The sequence below is a fragment of the Dipodomys merriami genome, unplaced genomic scaffold, assembly GCF_024711535.1.
Source record: "Dipodomys merriami isolate MVZ:Mamm:240054 unplaced genomic scaffold, mDipMer1.0.p SCAF_34, whole genome shotgun sequence".
NCBI classification, from domain to species: domain Eukaryota; kingdom Metazoa; phylum Chordata; class Mammalia; order Rodentia; family Heteromyidae; genus Dipodomys; species Dipodomys merriami.
In genome coordinates, this window is record NW_027204937.1 from 8,711,452 (window position 1) to 8,733,712 (window position 22,261).

General features: G+C 42.0%; 1 protein-coding gene and 1 pseudogene across 1 annotated transcript in view; both read left to right on the forward strand.

The window, feature by feature from the left end:
- The window catches only part of LOC138803525 (calreticulin-like), a 46,586-nt gene that overhangs the window by 16,068 nt on the left and 8,257 nt on the right, over window positions 1–22,261 (forward strand). The window contains exons 2-7 of the mRNA XM_069987631.1: window positions 8,238–8,339; window positions 11,213–11,416; window positions 12,296–12,390; window positions 13,773–13,982; window positions 17,165–17,278; window positions 18,631–18,774. Of these exons, the coding sequence (XP_069843732.1) occupies window positions 8,238–8,339; window positions 11,213–11,416; window positions 12,296–12,390; window positions 13,773–13,982; window positions 17,165–17,278; window positions 18,631–18,774 (869 nt within the window). The remainder of the gene's footprint in view (window positions 1–8,237; window positions 8,340–11,212; window positions 11,417–12,295; window positions 12,391–13,772; window positions 13,983–17,164; window positions 17,279–18,630; window positions 18,775–22,261) is intronic.
- LOC138803347 (splicing factor 3A subunit 3 pseudogene) lies at window positions 1,659–3,333 on the forward strand (annotated as a pseudogene).

Genomic DNA, 22,261 nt, shown 5'->3' on the forward strand with positions numbered 1-22,261 from the left:
TCAGAGATCCCTGAAGAGAACTTGTCAGATTCATGTCTGAGAATCTTCTGCTGGGCACAAAGTAAATACAGGAATAAATAAACCCAGCTCCAGAGTGGAGAAGAACTGGGCTCAGATCTGCAACCAATAACTATGTGTCCATTATAACAAGTCATTTCTTTCTCCAGGCCTCAGTTTCCCTATCTGCATTATGTGGAAGTCAGATTAAATAGTCACCAAGAGGCTGGGAAGGTGGCTCAGTGGTAGAGCGCTTGCCTTGCATGCATGAGACCCTGGGTTTGATTCCTCAGCACCATATAAGCAAAAAAGAAAAAAGCCAGAAGTGACGCTGTGGCTCAAGTGGTAGAGTGCTAGCCTTGAGCTGAAGAGGTGAGGGACAGCACCCTGGCCCAGAGTTCAGGCCCCACGACCGGACCCCCCCGCCCCCCAAAAAAAAGTCACCAAGAGTCATTCTGGCCTAAGCCTTTTATACTGTTTAATGCTAGAGTTAAAGAACTAGGAGTACATTCAACTGTAGAATGCCTGCCTACCACATGCAAGGCCTTGGATTCAATCCCCAGGAAAAAAAATTGCAAGGCAGGGGGAGGGGTTTGCTGGGTGTGGTGATGTATGGGAGATTGAATCAGGAAAATAAAAAGCCTGGGCTACACCTAGAATTCCAAGCTAAATAACAAGACCCTATCTCAAAGCAACGCAAGCAAGGAACAACAGCAGAAGTATGACTCCTTCCCGCCCCCCCCACCGAAGATGTTGTGAGGTTAAGATGACAAAAACCAACCAGGTATGGTAGTATGCACCCATGATCCCAGCTATTCAGAGGTACAGGTTGGAGGGTCCTCAGTAGAAGGCAGACCCTGGGCAAAATTGCAAGACTCCAGCTGTAAAATAACTAAAAAAGGAGTAAAAAAAAGGGGGGGGGGGCTAAGGGTGTGGCTCAATAGTAGTAGAACACTTGTCTAGCAAGTTTGAGGCCCTGATTTTATTTTTATTTTTTAATTTAATTTTTATTTTTTTGTGAACACACTGTACAGAGGGGTTACAATTACATGGGCAGGTTAATGCGCACATTTCTTATCAAGCATTGCAGCTCCCTTCTTGAGGCCCTGATTTTAAATCCCATACTAGCAAAATATAAAAAATAGAAACTAAAATAAAACCAAGTCAGCTGTTTTTACAAGCCTGTTAATTAACATTTGTCAAGCTGGATGCCAGTGACCACACTTGTAATCCTAGCTACTTAAAAGTCTAAGATCTGAAGTACTGCTGTTTGAGATCAGCCTTGGCATATGTACAAGACCCCTTTCTAACCCATAGCTATGCGGCATACTCTTGTCACCCCAAAGTACATGGGAGGCTGAGATTGGGAGAATAGAGATTACAGGCCAGCCCTGTCAGAAAAGTTCACATGATTCCATCTCAACAAAAATAAGATGGATGTGGTGGTGGGTATGTTATATATGAGAAGCTAAAATAGCAGGATTGAGGTTCTGGTGTGTACATGGGCAGGGAATGACACCAAAATTGCCAGTGTAGAAAAGAACTAGAAAAGTGGCTTAGCTATAAAGTACCTGCCTAGCAAACATGTGCCCTTGAGTTCGCCACATTTGCCAAGTGTATGAATAAAAAATGTTTTCTGGAAATTCTGTGGCGGAGAGAAGATGGAGACAATTCTGGAGCAGCAGCAGCGATACCACAAGGAGAAGGAAAGGCTCATGGACGTCATGGCCAAAGAGATGCTCACTAAGAAATCTATGCTCCGAGACCAGATCAATTCTGACCACTGCACTCGGGTCATGCAAGATAGGTATATGGAGGTCAGTGGCAACCTGAGGGATTTATATGATGACAAGGATGGGTTAAGAAAGGAGGAGCTCAATGCTATTTCAGGACCCAATGAGTTTGCTGAATTCTATAACAGACTCAAGCAAATAAAAGAATTCCATTGGAAGCACCCAAATGAGATCTGCATGCCAATGTCAGTGGAATTTGAAGAGCTCTTAAAGGCACGAGAGAATCCAAGTGAAGAGGCACAGAACTTGGTGGAATTCACAGATGAAGAAGGATATGGTCGTTACCTTGATCTCCATGACTGTTACCTCAAGTACATTAACCTGAAGGCATCTGAGAAGTTGGATTATATCACATACTTGTCCATCTTTGACCAGTTATTTGACATTCCTAAAGAAAGGAAGAATGCAGAATATAAGAGGTACCTGGAGAGGCTGCTTGAGTACCTTCAGGATTACACAGACAGACTGAAGCCCCTTCAAGATCAAAATGAACTTTTTGGGAAGATTCAGAATGAGTTTGAGAAGAAGTGGGAAAATGGCACCTTCCCTGGGTGGCCGAAAGAAACAAGCAATGCCTTGACCCATGCTGGAGCCCATCTTGACCTCTCTGCGTTCTCCTCCTGGAAGGAGTTGGCTTCCCTGGGTCTGGACAAATTGAAATCTGCACTCTTAGCTTTAGGCCTGAAATGTGGTGGGACCCTAGAGGAACGAGCCCAGAGGCTGGTCAGCAGCAAAGGAAAATCACTGGAGTCTCTTGACACCTCTCTATTTGCCAAAAATCCAAAAACAAAGGGCACTAAGCGAGACACTGAGAGGAACAAAGACATTGCTTTCCTAGAAGCCCAGATCTATGAATATGTGGAGATTCTTGGGAAACAGCGACAACTTACTCATGAAAATGTACAACGCAAGCAAGCCAGAACAGGAGAGGAGCGGGAAGAGGAGGAAGAAGAACAGATTAGTGAGAGTGAAAGTGAAGATGAAGAGAATGAGATCATTTACAATCCCCAAAACCTGCCTCTGGGCTGGGGAGGCAAACCCATTCCCTACTGCCTATATAAACTTCATGGCCTGAATATCAACTACAACCGTGAGATTTGTGGGAACTACACCTACCAAGGACCTAAGGCCTTCCAGCGGCACTTTGCTGAATGGCGTCATGCTCATGGAATGAGGTGCTTGGGTATACCCAACAGTGCTCATTTTGCTAATGTGACACAGATTGAAGATGCTGTCTCCTTGTGGGCCAAGTTGAAACTGCAGAAGGCTTCGGAGCGATGGCAGCCTGACACTGAGGAAGAGTATGATGACTCCAGTGGAAATGTTGTGAACAAGAAGACATACGAGGATCTGAAGAGACAAGGACTGCTCTAGTGTTCAGAGATGTTGCTCAACTTTGGGCTTGTCTAGGCTTCCCCGAGATCTTTTTCTATTTCTCCCAACCAAATGCTCTTATTAAAGACTCTTTGCTACGTAGTCATGGTCTAGCATGAGTCTTGTAGAAACAAGACATGCTGGCACATTGCAGGGTTGAGATGTGTTTTATCTTCGTTTTATATTTAAAAAAAAAAGATTCTGTGGGAAAGTGAAACAAAAAAAAATGTTTTCTGGAGCCAGGTGCCCAGTGGCTCACACCTGTAATCCTAGCTACTCAGGAGGCTGAGATCTGAGGATTATGGGTCAAAGCCAGCAGGGGCAGGGAAGTCCATGAGACTCTTATCTCCAATTAACTGCCAACAAAAGCTGGAAGTGGAGCTATAGCTCAAGTGGTAGAGTGCCAGCCTTGAGTACAAAAGTACACACACACACACACACACACACACACACACACATACACACATGTTTTCTTTCCATTTGCATGGCTGAGAACCTTAGAGCCATGATTGTCTGTTCTCACAGACTTCCTCTGCCAGTTTGCTCAGCAGCCCTGCAACATAATGTTCTCGGGCCACCTTAATGACAATGAGAGGCGGGTTCTACAGACCACTGGCATCTAAAGGGGGTGTCTTCCTACTTGTGCTTCTCCTTTGGGCCCAACCATGGACCATTCTGCAGTCTTCTGGCCAAGAGATGCTCTTCCCAGCCTAGACTGGCTTTCTGGAGTGACATTGACCAACTCTCGAGACCACGATCACCAGTGCTGGCACTTAGGAACAAAGGACATTTCTCAGCATCCCTGTGAAGATCCCCCATTTCTGGAACCTTCTTTCTCCCCAGCTCTGCCCCTATATCTATTCCTAGTGTTTTCTGCTGGTCAGTCCAGAAACATCTATATACCCAAAAGGATTATGGGTTCATGGATTATTTTGCCCCCTCAACATAGACCCTGAGTCTTCACAGTATGTATCTACTGAGTAATTTAATGAATATTTTTGACAATTTGCTTTGTGTTAGATAATAAGACAAACAGAAGGGATGAACAAAATAGTTATGGAACTTACCAGGCTGGTGGGGGAGACAGATTTTACACATAGTATATACAAACAATCCTTCACAAACCATAAAGTTTCATGATTGATTTTTTTTTGGGGGGGGGGGTCCAGTCGTGGGCCTGAACTCTGGGCCTGTCCCTCAGCTCTTCAGCTCAAGGCTAGTGCTCTACCACTTGAGCCACAGCGCCACTTCCAGCTTTTTTCTTTTTGCTTATGTGGTGCTGAGGAATCAAACCCAGGGCTTCATGCATGCAAGGCAAGCGCTCTATCACTGAGCCATCTTCCCAGCCCATCATGATTGATTCTTATACAGTCTTTAGTATGTAAAGGGCTTCCCATATGACCTTAAGGGAAATTGTATAATGTAGGGGTTATGAGTACAGATTTTGGTTATATGTAGACCTGGGTGCAAGCCTGGCTTGCCTACTTACTCACAAACTGGGTTCTTGGGCAAGATTCTGAGTTTCAGTTTCACCATCTTTCATGAGAATAAGTAGAACATTCACCACAGGGCTATTCTGAGAATGCAGTAAGGAAATGTGTACAAAGCAGCGTGCACAATGCCTGACATATGGCTGCTAAACAATAGCTATTTTTTCTTTTAAACATGTTTAAAAAAAATCTTTTTAGTAGCTTTTACTGTAATACTTTTTTTTTTCTACAAAGACCTTTTCTTTGTATCTTCTTCCAAAGGAAAGACTATTTTGAAATCATATAAATCTGGGTTCAAATCTTACATTGGCCACTTACTAGATGCAAAATGGAACTAAAGAACCCAGTCTTAGAGCATTTTCCAGGAAAGTAAATAGAATGAGGCTTCCAAGGGCCACACAAGAGCCTAACACATATGACTTCAAAATCAATCTTCTTCTTTTTTATTTTTTGTGCTGGTCCTGGGGCTTGAACTCAGGGCCTAGGCACTGTTCCCTGAGCTTCTTTTATATGCACAGGGCTAGTGCTCTACCACTAGAGCCATACCTCCACTTCTGGCTTTTTGTTTGTTTGGTTTTTTTGGGGGGGTCCAGTCATGGGGCCTGAACTCTGGGCCTGGGCGCTGTTCCTCAGCTCTTCAGCTCAAGGCTAGCACTCTACCACTTGAGCCACAGCGCCACTTCCAGCTTTTTTCTGTTTGCTTATGTGGTGCTGAGGAATGGAACCCAGGGCCTCAGGCATGCAAGACAAGCGCTCTACCACTGAGCCACCTTCCTAGCCCCCACTTCTGGCTTTTTGAGGTTTGTTTGTTTGTTGGAGATAAGAGCCTCACAGGGGCTGGGAAGGTGGCTCAGTGGTAGAGTGCTTGCCTTGCATGCCTGAGGCCCTGGGTTCGATTCCTCGGTACCACATAAGCAAAAAGAAAAAAGCGGGAAGTGGTTCTGTGGCTCACAAGGTAGAGCACTAGCCTTGAGCTGAAGAGCTGAGGGACAGAGCCCAGGCCCAGAATTCAAGTTCCACGACCGAATCCAAAGAGCCTCACAGACTTTCTTGCCCAGGCTGACTGTTCTCAGATCTAAGGCTCCTCAATCCTCAGGATTACAGGCTTGAACCACCAGTGCCTGGCTGGAATCAATCTTTTGACTTTGACATCAATCTATCCTTCATTGGCTTAACTAGTATCAGAAAAATCAACATCCTCTTCTACTTTAGACAAGCCACAGCTACTTTAGACAGAAAAAGACTCCAGAGAGCTCTCTCTTAAGACAATGACAGTTCAAAGCCAGCCAGGAAGGAAAGTCCATAAGACTCTTATCTCCAATAAACCACTCAGAAAACTAGAAGTGGCCTTGTGGCTCAAGTGGCAGAGCTCTCGCCTTGAGCTGAAAAGCTCAGGGACAGTGCCCAGGCCCAGAGTTCAAGCCCCACGACCAATAAAAAAAAGAAAAGAAGAGAAAAAGAGGGAGTTAAGAGCTGACCACCACCAAGACATGTGACCTGTTGAATAGAGAGACCTTGAGAAAGAAAAGAAAGACCATTGAAGGCACGGGGAGGAAAATTTTTAATCTATTTTCTTTTAGGATTTCTTTTTTCATGTTTTGCTTTTGATAGTGAGGAGCAACCCAGGGCTTTGTGCATGCTAAGCCAATACACTACCACATTAATTTTAGTTTTTAGATTTAAAAAATATATAATTTTATTGTTATTATCAAGATGTCGTATGGAGGAGTTACCCTTTCATAAGTCAAGTAATGAGTACATTTCTTTTTGGACAGTGTCACCCTTTCCTGCATTTTCTCCCAGTTTTCCCCTCCCGTCCCTGCCGATATTTGCATAGCTCATTTTCTACATTGTGAATCCTAACTACCATGACTGCATTTGCTCACTTTAGTGGTTAGATATTTTTTCTGGACCTAAAAATTAAGTTATCCTAATTAACAGAGGAAATGTACACAAATTTATCTAATACATTTTTATGTCTTAATTATATAACTACGGTAGGTCTTTTAAAGAAATGAAGAGCCAGCAAAACAGAATCAATAACTTACACAATGAACTGGACAAAGAATAAGAAGTAATGAAATGTTATAAGGCAAGGGAGTGTGGATCATACTAGGAACTGGATAGAGAAGTGACTGGGAAGATAAAGGGTCAGTGTAACAAGGGTTGTTTGTGTAGATTTCCCTCAGCTGCAACTTGCTATCCTCGAAGATAATAATGTTACTTTCCTTTTGTATAGGGATGACATTTTTCCCATGGGAATTTCATTCCTGCTTCTAAGAAACAGAACTGAGGTCAAAATGATCTTCTTGCACCTGCTGTTTTTCAAATGCCTTTAATTCAAAATAGTCATGCCAGAGCAGCATATTTGAGGGGTGACATATTCTTAACTCCTCCAAAAGCAAGCCTAAGTCCCCTGGGTTTCATCAGAGAAGGCGGTTGAGTCATCAGACTTCAGTAATAGAAGCTGATGAGGCAGCTCACAATGCTCTTATTGGATATGTGTTGATGTGGGATTTTCATGGTAGACCAAAGGCAATGACCTGCATTATTGGGAAGTGGGTTTAGCGGCAGAGTGATGAAATAAAGATTATCCTCTAGGCCTCTTCCATCTCAAACTGCCAAATTGCTCTGGGGCCATGGTGGTGGGTCCAGGAAGTGGTAGTCAGCAATTCTGATGCATAAAAACAGAAAGGCACTGAATGTTTGTATGAAGTGCCAGATCCCCACAAGAATGCCTCTTTGTCTATATGCCATCTATGCCAAAGCAAAACATACTTATCAGCATCTCTTCAAAATGGCAAGAGAGAGCCTTAAAAAGTTGAAGTAACAAAAAAAAGGGTAAATGGAAATTGATTGTTCATTAGCCTCATTACTAATTTAAGAAGTTTAAAATGTTTTGCTAATCTCTTTACCAAGAGAGTTGATTTTATTATTTTGTTTTACTAAATATAAATATAAGTGTCAAGTACTGGTGGCTCATGCTTGTAATCTTAGCTAATTAGGAAGCTGAGATCTTGGTTCAAAGCCAACCTGGAAAGGAAAACTCTATGAGACTCTTAAGTCCAGTTAGCTACTAAAAAGCCTAAAGTGGAGCTGTGGCTCAAGTGGTAGTGGTAGAGTGCCAAACTTGAGCAAAAAAGCTAAGGAACAATATTCAGACCCTGAGTTCAAGTCCTAGAACTGGCACCAAACAAAACAAAAGAACAACAAACCCCCTTCAAGAAACAACAAAACCAAACAAACAACTTAAAGGGTCTAGTTCTCCTAAGGACATTTTTTTCTTTACTTTTATAAAAATAAATGTCACATGCATACCTGTCAACCATACATTCCCATGGAGATTTTCAGGCCTTAATTGTCATGGAAGAGAGTGTGTGTGGAGGTATTTGAGTCCTTCAACGTGGTGGCACATTCAGAGTGAGATGCAGGCATTGGGCAGTAAGAAGCTTCAGAAATACTGGCATCACCCCCTGTTACACTCTTAGCCTTCCCATAAGCTTTAGACAGCACTGGCTGCATTCCATTGTCTTTCAGAAAACACAAGTTATTTTTGTATATTGCATTTTTCTTTACTCCATAGATGGATGGAAAAAACGATGGGTGGAATCTAAACATCAGCCAGATTATGGTAAATTTCAACTCGCTGCAGGAAAATTTTATGGAGACAAAGAAAAAGATAAAGGTAAATACTGGAATTTAGGAATATATCAATTGACGGGGGGGGGGGGGAGGTATTTTTTAATCAGCTTTATCCACAATCACCAGTTAATTTTTCTTTACAAAAAAGTAGATGAGCAGGGCGCTGGTGGCTCACGCCTGTAATCCTAGCTACTCAGGAGACTGAGATCTGAGGATCGCGTTCAAAGCCAGCCCGGGCAGGAGAGACCGTGAGACTCCTATCTCCAATAATCCACCAGAAAACCGGAAGTGGCGCTGTAGCTCAAGTGGTAGAGCGCTCACCTTGAGCTGAAGAGCTGAGGGACAGTGCCCAGGCCCAGAGTTCAAGCCCCACGACCGAATAAAAAAAAAAGAAAAAAAAAAGTAGATGAAAAAGAATAAACACTCCAGAGACAAAATAATGTCCACTCTCTATATAACAGACATTTAAAACTAAGCCCTTACATATGCTATCAATCTTTCTAACAACATTATGAGGTGGTTTCTATTATTTCCCCAGCCTTTTAGATGAGTCTCACAGAGGTGGAGTTATCAGCCCAAGGCTCTACTCACTGCTCATAAAAGGTGGAGCTGATATCTGATTCTGGATCTGACTCCAGGGACTGTGTTCTTTACCGCTAGACTGTGATGCTTTCTCCAGTCCCCTGAGAGTTTTCAAGTAGCACTCTCATTTGAAACAGGGGAAAAACACATCTAAATATTGCTCTTCTCTTGTGTAACTTATCATGATAGAGGCGTAGAGCAGGCAGACCTGGGGCCAGCAGTACTCCCTAACCCTAGCTATATAATCAGAGCATGTATTTTCTTTCTCTGAGCCTCAATATTAGCTGGAAATAATAACCATCACCTGCCATGCTCATTAGACAAGGATATTATAAGGTCCAAATAAATATTGTGGATGACAAGTGAGCTGAGGACAAAGACTATGAGCATGGGTTTTTGGTCTGAGAAAGCTTTTGTCTTATAAATAGAATTCATTGATCATCCCCTAGAGCAATCTCCCATCTTCTTCCTGACTACTGTAATGCATCTCATTTTCATCTTTATTAAAGGAGAGAATTATGTGCTACTTGAACATTTTAAATCTCATTTAAAGCCATTTTGGAAAACTGTTTCCAGAAGCTAGAGAATTGGAGGCTGAGTGACCCATGGGGCACCTGTGCCTTGGTGACTCTGGTCAAAACAGTTTGCACAGCCATAGATCTCCTCGCAGCTTGGCTTGTCATTGTCCCCTTTGTATCTTCTTTACTGGGCTTCATTAGATCACTCCTGTTGTCTGGAAGAGCCCTAGGGTACCAATGAGGCTGACAGATGGGGTTGAACTGGTCCACATAGCAGGTTTGGTGTTTTGGTCTACTGTCATTGTTCCCAATTCTTTCTCCAGGAAGCATTCCTGGGCTATTCTGGCCCCCTCAAGGTCTTTGAAAAAGGAAGTATACCCTTCAAAACTGCAGATAGCACTGAACACAATGTCAGGCATGAAAGTGATTACTAGAGATTGGTATGTAAGAAATGCTCATGACCTTGTCTAAACCAGGCCCTGTGATCATTCATGCAATTTCATATTTATTCAATGAGCCGCTCCTCTATGTCAGGCCATGTCCTAGATGTTATGGCATTGTGGGGAAAGGACCCTCAGCAAATATGAATAACAAAAGTCCCTTATATATCAAATCGACACTTTACAAAATTTTTTTCATATCTCTTATTCATTTGACCTTCTCTGGAAACCCTATGAGGCAAGAATAATCATCCACATTTTGTTGCCTGAGTAAATGAGACACGGAAAGCTATAACCAGTAAATGAAGCAGGAACATAGGATGATATACTCACCTTAGAGCCAGGAAAGGTATCTTGTTTGTCTTTATTTGTGACTATATGATCTTGACTAAGTACCTTTCCCTCTCTGGGACATAGTTGGTCCATAAAATACTATGAAAGTGTCTAAAATCCTTGGCAGCCCTGATATTTGTTGGAGGAGGAGGTAAAGACTTGTGGTAAAGGTGAATATCTCTAAAATTAGGCCTACTGACCCTGAATAAGTGAACTAGCCTCAAAGACTTCATGACAAAGTAGAGATATTGTCGGAGCCAACCTCATGGGGTTATAATGAGAGTTAAGTGCAATAACACACATGAACAAGCCAATTATATGCAAAGATTAAGTGCTCTGTAAATGACAGCAATGAATATTATTTGATTGAAGAGTCAGTCAGTGTATAGCAAATCTTTTTTCTGGCCACCTGATACCTCAGAAAATCAGGGCTTTGTTTTATAAACTTGCAGAACAATATTGAAATTTCTACTGAAGGCCAGAGGTAGTATGGCATAGAAGAAAACATCAGACACAGGTAACTTAAAATTCCAGCTTGAAGCTCTGTGCAATAGTGCACAGCTGTCATTCCAGCGATTTAGTAGACATAGACAGGAGGATTATAGTCAGAGCCTGGCCTGGATAAAAATGAGAGACCCTTGCTGAAAAAAATAACTAAAACAAAAAGTGCTAGAAGTATGACTCGAGAAGTAGAATGTCTATCACAAGGCCCCAGATTCAAACTCTAGTACCCCCAAAATGGATCAGGCATGAATGTGAGTTTGGGGTGCACTTGTCTGAGATCTCTGGTTCATCTCAAAGAAACAAAACAAAGTAACTACATAATTCCAACTTGGTTCCTTACTACAAGGTCACTTTACCTCCCCAGGACGCAGTCTTCTAACCTATGAAGTGGGGATAATGGTCACTCTTCAGAGTTGCTTGGAAGCTTGAATAAGAGCTAAGGTGTGTGGATAGCAGAGATTGATGAAGTCAAGAAGGTCTCTCTGGCTGAGTTTTTTGGGGGTACTTCAATCCAAAGTCTCTGTGTTCTCTGCTCCCAGGTCTCCAGACCAGTGAAGATGCCAAGTTTTATGCCCTTTCAGCCAGGTTTACACCATTCAGCAATGTGAATGAGACCTTGGTGGTTCAGTTTTCAGTAAAACACGAGCAAGGCATCGATTGTGGTGGTGGGTATGTGAAACTCTTTCCTGCCACCCTGAACCAGGAAGATATGCACTCGGAGTCCAAGTATTACATCATGTTTGGTAAGCTCTCTGACAGCAGTTGCCATCAACCCTGAGTTGTTGGAAAGGTTTAGATAGAGCTGGGATAGAAAGCCTTTAATGTGTTCACTGCAATACAATACCTTCAGACAAGTAACTGTAAACCTAAATCTTAAAAGACCACAGAGATGGGAACACCTGTGGTATTAACAAGTCTACAGTATAAGGAGACACTCTCCAGTTCACAGAAAAGGAGAAGCAGTAGTATATGCTGTAGACACTCAAATGTACCCACTAGAATAACACATTGTGTTCTGCTTCAGGGCAAGAAAGACACCCAAGGTCAGGGAAGTGACATTTAGGAAGCTATCTATATGTCCAGAGGGTGGCATTTGTAACCTAAATATGTAAATAATGTAAATAAGTAGGTTCCACTGTTACTAACCCTGAGTATACCACTTACTTTTTATTTGCTCAATGTCTTACTCTCTCCTTTGTAAATTATCTCTTCATTGAAGTCTTCTCAAATAATCTTGAATTGTGTGTGTGTGTGTGTGTGTGTGTGGCAGGGCAGGGCAGGGGAGGGGGTCCCAGGGCTTGAACTCAAGGCCTAGGCTCTGTACCTGAACTTTTGTGCTCAAGGCTAGTGCTCTACCACTTGAGCCATAGCTCAATTGGGGATAAGAGTCTCACAGACTTTCCTGACTGGGCCAGCTTTGAACTGCAATCCTCAGATCTTAGCCTCCTGTGTAGCAAGGTGTAAGCTACCAGTGCCTGGCTAATAATTTTTAAAGTGCCATTTATTTCTTTCTGGGAAAGAAATGATGGTTTCACAAGCTGTGTCTAGCTTGAGTTTCAGCTTTAGACCAGACAAACTGACTAAAATTGATGTAAAATCCTATTTTGGGATGTAATTTCTAGGCCCTGATATCTGTGGCTTTGGAAACAATGAAGTAAAAATAATCTTTCATCACCAAGAAAAATACCATGTGAACAACAGGACCATCAAGTGCAAGGTAAGTATGTGGACTATCCTTAGCCTAGTAGAGTAAGGAAAGCATTTTATTTATTTACTCCTTCCAAAAAACTCTATGAATTAGACATGATCATCTCCATTTTACATAATAGGTAAGTGCTATAAAGTATAGGAATTCACAAAGAAGCAGGTGATCCAAACCCGGGAAATCACATAAGGTCTTTAATAATTGGAATAGCCTGGCTCTCCATGGCTAAATCCTGGAGAAGACTGTGGGAAGGGGGGTGGACCAGATTTAGAAATAGAAGTTTATTCAATGATATCAGTTTGCAGAAACCTAGGTTGGATTTCATTAGCAACTCCAACAGGCACTCACTAAATGCTCATTCTCCTGGTGATAGAATAAGCCAGACATGACCCTGAACAAAAAACTCACAGTGGGGTGGGGGAGGTGGTGGGGGAGGGGAAACAAAGGAGGAGGCTACAATGCTTGATAAGAAATGTAATCATTATCTGGCCCATGTAATTGTAACCCCTCTGTACAGTATTTTCACAATAAAAAAATAAGAATAAATAAAGAAAACTCACAGTGAAGCTGGGCATGATAGTTTATACCTGTAATCTTGGCCACTCAGGGGCAGAGATTGGAGGCTTGAGACTTCAAGGTCAGATACCTCCTCTCAAAAGCAAAGCAAAACACAAAACCAAACCTCACAGTCAAGTGAAAATAAAAATCAGGCAAAGGAAAGTTATTGTGGATGATATGATTAGGGGACTCCGGGAGCACAGAAAAGGACCCCTACCCAACTTGGAGGCTTAGTCAATACTTTCTGGCTAAGTTTCCCCTGTGCTGAGCTTTGAAGATGCTCATGACTTGTTCTTGTGAAGGATATAATGATTTTATGGAGCACTAGATTTTCTAGAAGAGGCGATTGCTTAAGAAAAGATGAGGAGATGAGAAACAGTGGCACCATAAGATCGGTGACACAGTTCAAGCACAAAAGAACTGAATCTAAAGAAGCTGGAAAAATTGTATTTAGGTCCAGGGCTTTCCTGAGAAAGAACACACAGGAATTGTAAGTGAAGATCTTATGCTAAAAGCCGCAGACATGATAGGTGAACCATATACGACCCCTGCTGTTGAGAAGCTTGCAGTTTAATGGGAGAGTCAGAAAAAGACAAGATCAGAGAATGAGCAGAGCTTCATAGTGGTAGGAGGATGGAGACTAGGGTAGACCACCAGAGTGCATATTAGCAGAATGAGTCTTGGAATTCCAGTAAGATTAACCATAGAAAGGGGAGGAGTATTGTGGGAAAGTGTTTGTGATTGTGTGAGAGATGGCACTCAGACAACACTTAACGCTGGAGATCTGAGATGTTCAATATGGACCTGCAATATTCATTGCCCCATTCTCTTTATAGATCAATAAAGACACTCATCTGTATACGCTGATCCTTCGCCCTAATGCTACATATGAGGTCAAAATTGACAATGAGCTTGTGATATCTGGGGAACTAGAGGATGACTGGGACTTCCTGCCTCCCAGGAAAATAAAAGATCCCTATGCCCGGAAACCAAGGAAATGGGATGAACGTCCACAAATAGAGGATCCTGAAGATAAGAAACCTGAGGTCAGGTCAGGGGGTGTTTGGCTGGGAAGCAGGCAGGATCTCATCTGTAATTATGTAAGAAAGAGGTTGGGAACAATGAGACAGAGACTAGGCACACCAAGCAAGTGTTCAGCTAAACATTTATATGCAAAAGGCACGGAGGAGAAGGAAGCAACTCACATTTATTGAAAATATATTGATTCCTCTGGCAATGACTGTGAGCAGTGTCTTATTATCCTTCTTTTATGAATAAGGAAACATAAGCTTAGGAAATGAAATGACTCCCCAAGCACAATTTAACCTATATATCTCTGATTATAAAGTTATTGGCATAAGAATTATATAGTACATATTCACCAGTTCATTTCCATTCTTGAAAGCTGTACTGGATAGAGCTATGACTTAGATAATCCTTGTTCTCCTAGGGACTTAAAATATAATAGAGGAGGAAACAAAGAGAACAGATCACAACAGAGCCAGTTGTAATTCCAAGCTACTCAGACTCTGAGATCTAAGAATAGAGGTTCAAAGTCAGCTTAGGCAAGGAAGTCCTTGAGACTCTTATCTTCAATTAATCACCAAAAGAGCTGGAAGTGGAGCTATAGCTCAAGTGGTAGAGTACCAGCCTTGAGCAAAAAAGCTCAGGGACAATGCCCAAACCCTGAGTTCAAGCCTCAGCACAAGAAAGGAAGGAAGGAAGAAAGGAAAGAAGGAAGGAAGGAAGGGAGGAAGGAAGGAAGGAAGGAAGGAAGGGAGGAAGGAAGGAAGGAAGGAAGGAAGGAAGGAAGGAAGGAAGAGCTTATACTGAGTGATCAATGCTGAGATCTGGCAAAACTAAAGTCAGAGAGCACAAGTGCAGCCTGGGTGAGGTATAGACGGTGGTCTATGATAGAAGAGACAATTCTTCAGTCATTGGGTTAACCAGGGGTTAGGAAAACAGACAAAAATAGACATTGGGGTCAGACCAATATTAATTCAATGTGAGCTTCACTATTTATTAGCTGTGAGACTTCAGCCTACTAACAGAGCCTAATCAAAAAACATAACAGATGTTCCTGTGAAAACTTTAGATGACTTGGTTACCTATTGCTGTCCCTGTAATACTAGCTACTCAGGAGGCTGAGATTTGAGGATTGCAGTTCAAAGCCAGCCCAGGCAGGAACATCCAAGAAACTTTTATCTCCAATAAACCACTCAGAAAACCAGAAGTGGAGCTCTGGCTAAAGTGGTAGAGTGCTAGCCTTGAGCTGAAGAGCTCAGGGACAGCTCCCCTTCAAGACACATGACCAACCAAAAAATAAATAAATAACTGATGTAAAATCCACTTTCAGAGATTCTTTTTTTTTTTTTTTTTTTTGGTCCAGTCATGGGGCCTGAACTCTGGGCCTGGGTGCTGTCCTCAGCTCTTCAGCTCAAGGTTAGTGCTCTACCACTTGAGCCACAATGCCACTTCCAGCTTTTTTCTTTTTTTGCTTATGTGGTGCTGAGGCATCAAACCCAGGGCCTCATGCATGCAAGGCAAGTGCTCTACCACTGAGCCACCTTCCCAGCCCCACTTTCAGAGATTCTTGAAATACATATATGTGTGAAATTATTTTTAAGATTAAATGAGCTAATATAAAATACACAAGGTAGTACCTGTAGTGCCTACATATAGTAAGTCCTTAGTATATGGCATTTGTGTGTTAATAATATACTGATTTTCAAACAATAAATTTAGTAAGGCAAGGGAAGTAGAAATTGAGTGGTTGGAAAGAGGATATTCCGTATCTAGCAAACAGGTAGAATGCTCAGGTGGAAATTAATACATAAAATAATGCATTGGTCTGGGGATGTGGCTGAGTGGTAGAGTGCTTGCCTAGCATGCAAGGGTTCCATTCCTCAGTACCTCATATACAGAAAAAGCCAGAAGAGGCACTTGCTCAAGTGGTTTAATGCTGACCTTGAGTAAAAGAAAACTCAGGGACAGTGCCCAGGCCCTGAGTTCCAGCCCAGGACTGACAAAAAATAAGAATAAAAATAAAATAATAAAAATATGTAAAAGCACTAGTTTAGTGTTTGGAAAAACTAAAGTTCAAAGTGAGACATGGTAGGAGATGAGGTTGGAAGGATCTGTTGGAGCCAGACCTGCCATGTTGCTATTCCACAGGTTAGAATAGAATAAACTTTATACAGAGGATATGGCTTGGGGACAATATGGACTCAGAAGCTGGCTCCAGTCCTTAAATAGGGGCCTACAGTGTGGAAGGCAATGGCCTAGCCTTGTGGAGAGATTCATCAGAAAGCTCCATTCCTGGAGGAAAGAAGGTATACTCAGGAAATTAAGGTAGATGATCAGGCAAAGCACCATGGGAAAATAAGGGACTAAGTTCTTAGAAGCCAAGGCCAGCAGACAGGCTCAGGTTAACAAGACTAATCATATAGGCTCTGACTTGTAATGATGACCTTATACAACTGTTGGTTCAAGGTTTGGGGAAGGGCAGAGAGGCTGGTGGCCTCTGTGCCCCTGTGAAGCAGATCAGAGAAAGATGGAACTTTATTAGCGGGTTAGGGCTCAGTTTCCTGACTTGAGTAGTAACTACCTATCCTATCCTAGGACTTAGGATCTTCATAGATTTCCTTTCCCTGTAGCTAATTTATCTCTGGAATTGCAATAATTCTTAGCACTATTTATTAGCAATTAAGTTTCAGTGTGAACAAATCACATCCAAACAAAAGCAGAGCACAGGGAAGAGGAAAGGATGAGCTCAATAGGAAAAGGAATTATCTACAATATCTGAATTTAAAGTACTCAGGGACAGAGTGACAGTGAAGTCTCAAGTGAGAATGGTACTACTTTTTCTTTTCTTTTCTTTTTTGCCAATTCTGGGGCTTGAACTCAGGGCCTGGTTACTGTCCATGAGCCTCTCTGTGTTTATGTGTAGCACTCTACCACTTGAGCCACAGCGTCACTTCCAGCTTTTTTTTTCTTTATGTGGTACTATGGAATCAAACCCAGGGCTTTATGCATGCTACCACTAAGCCACATTCCCAACCTGGTACTACTTTTTCTCACATACTGTTTACAAAGTCTTGAGCTAGGCTTTCATTCAGGTAAGCAGGAGGGCAGTGTGGGTAAGGAACCATTGCTTCTGACTACACTTGGGACCTTACTTTTATCCCAGAACATGTATCTGTCCTCATGAAGGAACATTTCCTTTTAGGACTGGGAAGACTTTGAATTCATCCCAGACCCAGAAGCTAAGAAGCCCGATGATTGGAATGAGGCAATGGATGGGGAATGGGAAGAGCCCCTCATACCAAACTTGAAGTATAAGGTGAGTGAAGGAGGGTCTCTCTTTCCAATAGATGTAAGAAATAAGATTGTGTGTGTGTGTGTGTGTGTGTGTGTGTGTGTAGAAGGTTGAAAGGGGTGACACTGATCTAAATGCATTGTATTCATAAACTGCTTGTTAAATGGCAACTCCTTTGTACGACTACTTAAAGATAATTTTCTTAAAAAGAAAATTGTTGATAACTGAAAAATGAAACACAAAGTTGCCTCAAATACTATTTGTTTCATCCATAAGTAATAAAGCCAAAATGTCTAGAAAAAATTAAAAATCATATTAAACAGTTCTAAAACGAAGATGGTAGAGATATAAACTCTAATTTATAAAACAGAAATTTTGAGCTCCTGTTGCCATCCCCCCTCCCCCTGCCTTCACTCTTCAATGGGACTGTGGCTGGCCTCACCCAAGCCTTGTTCTCAGGGTTGTGCCTATTCCACAGTGGGAATGGACAAAGGAACACAATCCAAACAGGAAATGGGTCTGAAGTCAGGTCTGAAAGTCTCAGAATTGGGCTAGAAATGGAAAGAGTACAAGGTGTTAGGGGGTAAGGGGAACTTCCTGCTTGCCTGCTTGTCCTTCTTTCTTTCCTTCCTTCCTTCCTTCCTTCCTTCCTTCTTTCCTTCCTTCCTTCCTTCTTTCCTTCCTTCCTTCCTTTTCTTTCTCTTCCAACCCCTTTCCCCTTCTTTTCTTTCTCTGTCTCCCTCCCTCCCTTCCTTCTTTCATTCCTTTCTTTCTTTCCTTTCTTATTGTTTGGTTGAAACAGGTTTGATTGCTCAAGCTAGCCTTGATCTCATAATCTTCCTGCTTGTGCCTCCAAAGTGCTGGGATTAGAGGAAATTCTTTTTAAGGGCTAACTCCTGACGCCTGTCTGAAACAAAAAGAGCTAAAGAAATCAGCTGACAAATGGTTTAGCAATAAAACTGACTGAGGCAAGCATTTCATGTGCCCACAGTTTCCTGTGTCATGTACCAGAAACAGAACAGCCAAGAAGAGATGAGATATTTAGATGATAGTTTTTGAGAAGCTATATTTTCTTAACTTCATGAATGAGCTCCTGCAGAGATGGGACCAGGCTCAAAATGGGTACCTGTAGAAAGAAGGAACTTCCTGTACATTTAAGAAAAGTAAAATAAGCTTTAGGAACCCTGTTTTGAATTCTTACGTTTCATACGTATTGTCTTGAAAAACTGATGGACTATTTTTTTTTTACACTTTTGTACAATGAGTGTGCTGGAGACAGCTCCAGTCAGTCAGCTATAATGATGGACTATTTATTGTATGAAAGCAAAAAAATAGAAAAATATTAATGATATATTCTCTCTTGGTTCTTTGTCTAGGGACAATGGAAACCCCGAATTATTGATAATCCCAATTACCAAGGGGAATGGGTCCATCCGGAAATAGACAACCCTAAATATAAGCCGGACCCTACCATTTGTCACTATTATAACATCAGTGTTCTTGGCCTGGATCTTTGGCAGGTAAAGTTCTCTGGGCTCAGATTGACTGATCAACAGTTCCTCTAAGCTTTTGTAAAATAAAAAGAGTCCCATGTTGGAAATCACAGACTTGAATAAATCTTGATCAACTCATCTTTGAAATGGGGATAATTAGGGCTGGGAAGGTGTCTATCAGTGGTAGAGTGCTTGCCTTGCATGCATGAGGCCCTGGGTTCGATTTCTCAGCACCACATAAGCAGAAAAAGCTGGGGGTGGCGCCGTGGCTCAAGTGGTAGAGTGCTAGCCTTGTGTTGAAGAGCTGAAGGACAGCGCCCAGGCCCCACAACCACCACCACCATCAACAACAACAACAAAGAATGCGGATAATGAGTAGCATGGTTGTACAGGCCTGTAATCTCAGCACTTGGAAAGCTGTGGCAGTAGGATCATGAGTTTGAGGCTAGCTTGGACTACATATTGACAGCCTGCCTTACAACATAAATAAGCCCAGCACAGTAGCTCAAACCTGTAATCCTAACTACATGGTAGGCAGAAATCAGGAGGATCAGAATTCATGGCCAGCCTGGGCAAAAAGACTCCATCTCAACCAAAGGCTAGATGTAGTGGCATGTGGCATGTCTATGGGAAGTACAAGTAGGAGGATCACAGTCAGATCAGCCTGGGCATAAAGCAAAACCCTACCTTGAAAATAACTAATACAAATGGGACTGGAGGCATGGCTCACGTGGTAGAACCTGCGTAGCAAGTGTGAGGCCCTGAGTTCAATCTCTAATACTGCAAAAATAAATATAAAGAAGCAAATAAAATAACATGAGATAACTATATTCATCCTAATAGTTATTATGAAAGCTAAAATTTATCTAGTCCATAATATGTATCAAGCACTGCATTAAAAACTTTGCATATGCCATTTAATTTTTTTTTTTTTTTTGTCGGTTATGGGGCTTGAACTTAGGGAATGGGCTCTATCCTTGAGCTTTTTCACTCAAGGCTAGCACTCCACTGCTTTGAGCCACAGTGCCACTTCTGGTTTTCTGGTGGCTAGTTGGAGATAAGAATGGGACTTTTCTGCCCCCACTGGCTTTGAACTGGATCCTCAGGTCTCAGACTCCTGAGTAGCTAGGTTGCAGGCATGAGATACCTGTGCCTGGCCTGCCACTTAATTTTTGCTGTGAATATATTTCTAAATGTGGAAAGGAAGCCTAGATAACTAAAGGTACTTGGTTGTTTTGTGCCTCCCTGGGGCTCAGGGCCTTATACTCTTGCTTGGCTTTTTTGCTCAAAATTGTAGCTCTACTTCTTGAGCTGTCCTCTACTTCTGGCTTTTTGCTGGTTAACTGAAGATAAGAGTCTATTGTATTTGTCTGCCTAGGCTGTCTCTGAACTAGGATTCGTAGATCTCAGCCTCCCGAGTAACTAGGATTGTAGGCATGAGCCATTGATGCTTGGCTGGAAATGCTTAGTATTTTATGCTTCCTCTTTTGGTCCTATGACTCCTTGTAAGTAAAGATAAATCAGATAAAGAAAATATTAAAATCCCATCCATGGTAACAAGTTCTGATCTAACCACTCCTTTTCTCTGCCAGTCATCTTTCCTTGGCCCTGATTGGAAGAGAAAGAGAAAAACTCAAATACTTAGGATTTTGGAGTGTTATTCTCTCTCTTATTTCATTTTTCCCCCCTGAAATCTGCTGTGCCTATGTATCTTCCTAGTAGATCTTGGAAACTTCAATCTGCATAGCCCTGGAAGAACTCCTGGAAAGGAAGAGAACTGTCTTCCTTAAACACTGTCCTGAGACCAGTGCTTTCTTTACTTAAATTATTTCCCTTAATTTTCATAACTCAGTATTAGTACTGCTTCTTACTGCTTTGTTTTACATTTGAGAGAACTGGGACTTAGAAATGTCAAGTGATAGGCTGATGGTCCATAGCTAGCCGAGATAAGATCATTCAACCTCAGGTCTGTCTGCTTCTAAAGCCTTTTCAGTAATGGCCAGACACACATGACATAGCAGAGCCTCTGGAAACCACAGTCATGTGTCTCCATCTGACTAGTGCTCTTCACTCCCTTCTCCTCCCCTCCTCTCCCTTCCTTTTCCTGCCCTCCCCTTCTCTACTTCTACCCTCCTTTTTTTCTGCTTTGACTGTTGGGCACCAGTGGCTCAAACCTATAACCCTAGATATTCAGGAAGCTAAGATCTGAAGACAGAGGTTCAACATCCTAGGCATGAAAGCCCATGAGACTCTTATCTCCAATAAATTACCCAGAAAATCCAGAAGTGATGCTATGGTTTAAGTGGTAGAGCGCTAGCCTTGACCACAAAGAGGCTCAGAGACAAGATGGGCCCAAGATGGGCAAAAAATAAAAAATAAAAAATAAAAAAAGAAACAAAGGTAAAATTTTCCTATGTAGTCGAGGGTAGCCTCAAATCTGCAGTCTCTCTGACTCAGTGTTGTGATTTCAGCCTGTATTATTGTGCCCAGCCTGGCCAATGATATCTACAGTTCATAACCACCTAAGGTTTCTGGCACTTTTTGAGGCATTCTTTATTCATTTTCTACTTTATTTATATCCATATTTTTGGTTTCCAAACTTAAAGAGAGCAACAGAAAAGTGGAAAGAGGTTGTGTATTTAGTTAACAGATGCCAAGTAGGAGATTAGAAAAACAGGAAAGGACACATCGAATCTTTCCTTTCTGTCTTATCTGAGGAATGTGAACACAATCTGCACAAGTCCACATTGTTATCTCTTCTCCCCAGCCAGGTTTTTTTTAGTTTTAATAAATAATGAGAACTTTATATATCTTGTAAACACCCACGATCATATTAACATGCCTATCTGTTGGCTTCCTTAGAATTTTTTTCCAATGGAAGGACACATTTTTAACTGTTTCTTTGTTCATCTACAAAATTAAAAATTATTTAGCACTAATTACTCTGTGCACTACCAACCTCTCTAAGCAGACAAAACTTTCTATCTGAAGAATTTAGACAGGCCAGCAGAGTGCTCACAAAACCCTAATATGCATATAAGTCACCTGAGGATCTTACTGAAATGCAGATTCTGATCTGAGATAAATCCCAGTATTATCTAGTATTATCTTTTTTTATATATGACATGTTTCTGCTTGTGTTAGAGAGAGAGAGAGAGACAGACAGACAGACAGACAGACAAACAGACAGAGACAGAAACAGAGACAAAGAGACAGAGACAGAGATAGAGACACAGAGAGATAGCCCTGCACAATGCTGTCATTAAACTCACCTCTACTATTTCCTTCTAATGTGGAGCTTGATCTGGCACTCCCAGGTCCCATTCCACCCTCCCACTGAGCCAACCCAGAACATCCAGTTTGCCAGATACACTGCATCTGACTGGAAAAAGCCATGATTATGCTTGGAGATGGTGGGCTTTCCTTCATTTCCCCCTCCTCAGCCTCTAGTTTCCAGCCTTCAGGTGTTCTAGTATCCTGGTTGCTCTCCCTGTCCCTCCTTTGTTGCAGTCTA